A 5969-nucleotide genomic window follows, 5' to 3' on the forward strand; every position below is an offset into this window, starting at 1 on the left:
TCAACGCCGGAAGGTGGCCCGGGATGGAGCCACGGAACAATGGCCGCTGGCTGTTGAGGTGGTGATGGACCAACACGGCAGCCAATATCTCCTCCTCCTCGTCGGACGACGAATCGTCGAAGTCGCGAAGGAAATTGTGGAAAAAGAACTCGTCAGCGGAGTCCATTTTCGTACCTTGGCAAACTGTCGAACAGCTTGCGGGCGTCGACGAAGAAGACGGACGGCGAGGGGAGTCGCGGCGCACACGGACCAGCTAGCTGCCCTGCCGGCGTCCGACGAGTGGGCCGGCGTTCGATGAGCGAGCCGGTGAGGATCTGGCCGGGGCGGCGAGGCGGCCTCTTTGTCGCGGGCAGCTGTGCGGTGGGGGGGAGCGGCGGTGGGAAACAATTTGCTCCCCGGCGGCAAGACTGCGGTGGCGGGCGACGGGGGAAATGAGCGGCGTTGCTGGGCGGATGTGTAGGCGGCGACAGCTGGCAGAGTCACCAGCAAAAATGGACGGTGGCATCGGCGACGAAGGAGGCGGGCAAGGGTTGTTATTGGCTGGGGGTGAGGAAGGAGGCCAATGTGCCACCGACCAGCGAGCCCAGGAAGGAAAAAGGACGAGCGTGCGCTCGTCTGGCATGTGTCTGCGCCGACGTAAATCCGACTCAAAAATAAGCCGAGAATGGGTCACTAGGCGTCCAAACGGAAGCGCGTTCGTTTGGGTCAACGCATTGGGCTGACTTTTCTGTCCGCGTCAACTCAAACAGACGGCGGCGGACGAAATGAATCGCCCCATTGAAGTTGCTCGTAGGAGAGGCCCGGATACAATCGAATAGGTCCGTCACTGCTACCTCAACACTCCGGTAGTTTTGCAGCAACGAAACACATATCAGAAGTCGGAAACATTCGCATCCCTGTCTTCCAACAGCATCCTGTTTTCAAGATCAAAAAAAAACAGCATCCTGTTTTCAACAGTTACTACATCACAAAGTCTGAACTGCAGACAAGAGCGTAAGGAAGATCGCGTGCAATATGGCCTGTAAGATAGCGCCACATAGTTGCAAAGACACTAAAGTTTAAGGTGCGGAAAAATGCACTGAAATGGCAACATAATATTTCCTCTCCCAGGTATCAACTCAAACAGAAGCTCTAATAACATCGACACCAGTTTCGCACATTATTTAGGAGTATGGAAACATGCGGCCACAGCAAGGAAAGGGAATTTAACATCATGTAACTACAATCTGCAGCGAAGGTCGCAATTCACAGTTCCGCATACGAAACAAGCTCACAACAAAAAAGAAAAATTGATGTTTCTAGAACGCATCGATTCAAAATTATTTCAAAAACTTGCCAATTGTTTCGAGCTGGCAGCTGAACTCATATCAGAAATCACATGTGGATCGCCTTGTCGTAGGTGTTCATGCACGCCTCCTTCAGGGCCTCACTCACTGTCGGATGCGCGTGGCACGTACGGGCAATGTCCTCGCTGGATGCTCCATACTGAAGTGCAAGCACAGCCTCGTGGATGATCTCGCCCGCGCCAGGAGACATTATGTGTACGCCGAGGATTCTGTCAGTTTCCTTCTCAGATATCACCTTCACCATCCCTTCGGCATCATCAATTGCCTTCGCCCGACTGTTTGCCAGCAGGGGGAACTTCCCAACCTGGTAGGCTACACCAGATGCCTTGACCTGTTCCTCCGTCTTGCCAACGGAGGCCACCTCTGGGTGCGTGTACACCACGCCAGGTACAGTGTCATAGTCAACATGGCCCTCCTTCCCCGCGATAAATTCAACACATGCAACACCATCCTCCTCAGCCTTGTGTGCAAGCATCGGTCCAGGTATCGCATCTCCAATCGCGTATACGCCCTTAACATTTGTCATAAAGCGATTGTCGACAAGGACCCTTCCGCCCTTGTCTGTCTCAACACCAATGGCGTCCAACCCAATACCAGCAGTGTATGGGACTCTGCCAGCAGATACAAGGACAACATCAGCCTCAATGACAGTCTGCTCTCCACCAGCTGCAGGCTCCACAGTTAACTTGACACCACTTCCAGAGGTATCGACCCCAACTACCTTTGTCTTGAGCATGAACTTAAACTTTTGCTTCTCTAGCATACGCTGAAACTGCTTCCTTATCTCTCCATCCATTGATGGGACAATATCAGGGGCAAATTCAACCACAGTCACTTCAGACCCTAGCCTGTTCCAGACAGAACCCATCTCTAGACCTATGTATCCAGCTCCAATGACCACCAGCTTCTTTGGTATTTCTGTAAGTGCAAGAGCCCCAGTAGATGACACAATCTTCTTCTCATCAATTGTAACTCCAGGGAGCGATTTCACATCTGAGCCAGTGGCGACAATTATATTCTTCCCTTTGACGATAGTGCTACCACCATCAACTAAATCCACAGATACCTCTGACGGAGAGACAAGCTTCCCAAACCCTTTAACATACTCAACCTTGTTCTTCTTGAACAGGCCTTCAATGCCCTTTGTAAGCCCAGAAACAGCCTTGTCTTTCTGAGCCATCATTGCAGGCAGATCTACCTCCAGATTGGAGAACTTGACGCCATGGTGTGCAAAAGAAGACTTTGCCTCATGGTACATATGCGACGAGTGCAGAAGAGCCTGGAATGTTCAAGAAGGAACACAAATAGATCAAAATACTATGAACAAACAACATATTTGCAGTTCTGTAGATTTTCAGCAGCTAGCTTCGAAAGTTACAACAAGCAAAAAAAAACAGAAACACAACAGATTTTGCAGCAGCTTGAGGAACCACCTCCCAGTGTATTTATCTGGCTTCGCCAAGGTTTACAGGTAAGTTTCACATAAACAGGTGACAATACATAATAAAGATAATCTGGAAACCACACCCAAGAAGATGACCAAGCTAGAATTAGCAAAAAGACTCGCTGAGCTGGGCAACTAAAAATAACTACAAATCAGTATTGGTGTTTCAATGCACATAAACTTGCAGGTGATCCTTAATTGAATATGAGCACTATCAAGAGTCAGGACAAGATCTGAAGGCTCTATTTGAGCAAAGATTGTCTGTCTAACATCATTGAGAAGCTAGAGCAAGTAATAACTACAGATTCATTTTAATAAAGTGGAGCCAGGGGGCACCCCTTCTATATTAAAAAAAAAGTACAGAAGACGGAAACTTCTCCATAGAAGAATAGAAGGCAGAAACTAAGCCAGAAAGCTCGAGCTCTCAAAAATACCAAATTGCTTGAACTTGAAAACTAGCCTCTCTTCAAGGAAATTACTAACTCAGTTAATATTTTTTTAGCCTGTGAATAGAGAAAAGTATAAACAAGTGGTATTGCATTGGATGAATATGGCAACATTAGAGATCAACTTTTGAGGTCCATGATCCACCCCCAAGGTTCAATTTACTTTAACTTCAGAAAAAAAAAAACTGTAACCATTATCTTTCCTGGCTTCTAAATTTATTTGAGCATCAGAAAACGCTGCAGCTATTTTCTTTGATCAGGTCAGTTGAAGCCACCCTATATGCCCTGCCAGACCTGCTTTCAACCAGTAATATGGAGGTGCAGACCCTAGAGGCAAGTGCGTAAACCAACAGCGCTATCGGCAAGCCCACATTGATAACCATCAACCATACAATGCTCTACAAATGGTATGGCGCATTAGCTAATGAAGAAGCTGGAAAAACTATACTTATGCAGACTAGCAGAACAAGCATATAACAAGCTATAAAATAACTACATAAACAAACTCATTACATAGAGAAATATTATTTATACAAAACAACCAATGGTCTAGTTGAGTTCTATCTGATATTCACACACCGTGTTATTCTCATCAGAGTAAACAAACAAATGCTTAAAGTTGTACCACGTTGGCATATGAGAAATCAACAAACAACAAAAACGCACACCCGTTGGTCTAAAAGCTCAAAAAATTGGTACGCCAACTAGAGCTGTCCCCTACTTCTAACACATATATACCCCAAGTGTGCATCGTCCTGAAGCCCTTGACAAAGCTAAACAAACTGATATCTAAACAAGATATACAGCACAACCTTTCCATAAACCACACAAGCAACAGCAGGTACAGAACTAAATCAGACGTTCAATTCTGCAATTCACCCGCTGATGAGTACTGGCAATGGCCTCGTATCTCATCAGCCCCAAGGCAAACCCCTAGCTACATTTCTCGCCATGGAAACTGGGAAACTGCACAGCGTAATCAGTAATCACACAAAAAATAAACAATCTAGAACAAAGTCAACAACTCGACGCCCAAATTAAATGGTTAAGGGTAAACTTCCGTACCCTTCTAGTTGTACCAGATCGACAACTTATTACAGCCTATAGGCCTGCGCCCCGCAAACCCTAGCGCCAAAATCGTGGTACGATGCGTACGGATCTACGATCTCCGGGCTATCCACAGCAGCACGAACGCATCCATCCGGATCGCATATCGAGAAGGGAAGGGGGAGATGGGAGGAGGTGGCGGCGGCGGCGATAGATGGATACCTTGGACGGGATGCAGCCGACGTTGAGGCAGGTCCCCCCGAGCGCGCCCCTCTTCTCGATGCAGGTGGTCTTAAGGCCGAGCTGCGCCGCCTTGATGGCCGCCACGTACCCGCCGGGCCCGCCGCCGATCACGACGACGTCACTCTCCTCCCCCGACGCGGCGTACCCCCGGCACGCGGACGCCCACGCCGCCGCGTGGGGCCGCCGCAGCAGCACCGCCTCCGCCGCGCGCCTCCTCGCCAAGCTCGCCATCGCCATCTCGCGGACGCGGACTCCTCCTCGCCTCGATTTTCTGTTAGGAAGAAAAATGGTATGGAGATTCCAAATTCTCCTCTCCTTTCCTTTTGCGCAAGAAAGAAAGAAGATGGGGGACGGAGAGAATGGCCGAGTTGTGAATTCTTAACACGAAGGGTCAAATAATATGGGGTACCACCAACCAATACGCCCGCGAGAGGTGTGCACAGGGCAGAGGTGGGGTACCCCGCTCTAAGCTGACAGGTGGGCCATCCGCTATAGGAAGCCAGGTTTGCTCCCTTTGTTGTCTATTTTCATATGGTCTACGACGAAAGTAATCAACATTTTTCATGCGTTATTAATGGTTATTTTTGTATCTCTACTACCTAAAAGAGATGTAAGGTTCCGTATCCCCTCTTACGTCAAAAGTTTTCGTCCACCACTCCCCCACATCGCCTGGAAATCGTCCGGTTTTTCTCCCACCTCGCAAGGTCATTGATCAATAAATTCTCCCCGAAAAAATAGGGATGCATTCCCTCTGCGGCCTCTTACCAAATTTGCTTATGTTTCCTTTACGTCCCCTGATCCTTCCCTCTAGCTCTCTCCCGTCTCACCCGCAACGCAAAAGAGTCCACCGACCAAACCCTATCCTCCCCTATCTCGTTTTATCTCTTGTGTGGCATCATGGTAGATCAGGTGGCGGCCAGGGCATGAGGGCAATATCGGCAAAGGGAGTAGGTAACGTCGGACTAGAGCGATGCCTTCGTTTCCAGGTTGAGAATCTCATCTTTTATGTTTCTTCTTCTACTTCTTTGATGATTAAGCTTTGAAGATTTTTTGGATACTCCCGCTACCTCCAATAGTTACCTCATTACCAGTGTGTTCTCCTTGGGGTCGTGGACCATTAACTCCCAGCGTGTTCGGCGTTGGAGTCGCCGCGGAGAGCCCCTCCCGTAGTTCAGATTAGAACTTTTGAATTTTAGTAGTTGGTAGTGTTGGGGTTGAGTGGGCTAGATGTAGTGCGACCTGATAGATGTCAATGATAAAGTTACAAACGACCCACCATAGTTACAAACGATAAAGTTACACGGTTTACTTTTTGTCAAGACTTCAAAACTACCATCAGAGAAAAGAACCGTAGTTTCACTCCAGCAGGTAAACCTAGAAACTAGCAGCGTTTTGAGAACTGGGCATCTGGTGGTTTGGTGATTGAAGGTCTTGTCATTTTTA

General features: G+C 48.2%; 1 protein-coding gene across 1 annotated transcript; it reads right to left on the reverse strand.

Moving 5' to 3' along the window:
* Nucleotides 1-1113: 1113 nt before the first annotated feature.
* LOC125551018 (leghemoglobin reductase-like) lies at nt 1114-4906 on the reverse strand. Its single transcript, XM_048714169.1, has 2 exons — nt 4506-4906; nt 1114-2625 (listed from the first exon to the last, which is right to left on the reverse strand). The coding sequence occupies exons 1-2, from the start codon at nt 4761-4763 to the stop codon at nt 1375-1377; spliced, it is 1509 nt and encodes a 502-aa protein (XP_048570126.1). The 5' UTR covers nt 4764-4906; the 3' UTR covers nt 1114-1374.
* Nucleotides 4907-5969: the final 1063 nt, after the last annotated feature.

Source organism: Triticum urartu, chromosome 1, assembly GCF_003073215.2.
Source record: "Triticum urartu cultivar G1812 chromosome 1, Tu2.1, whole genome shotgun sequence".
Lineage (NCBI taxonomy): Eukaryota > Viridiplantae > Streptophyta > Magnoliopsida > Poales > Poaceae > Triticum > Triticum urartu.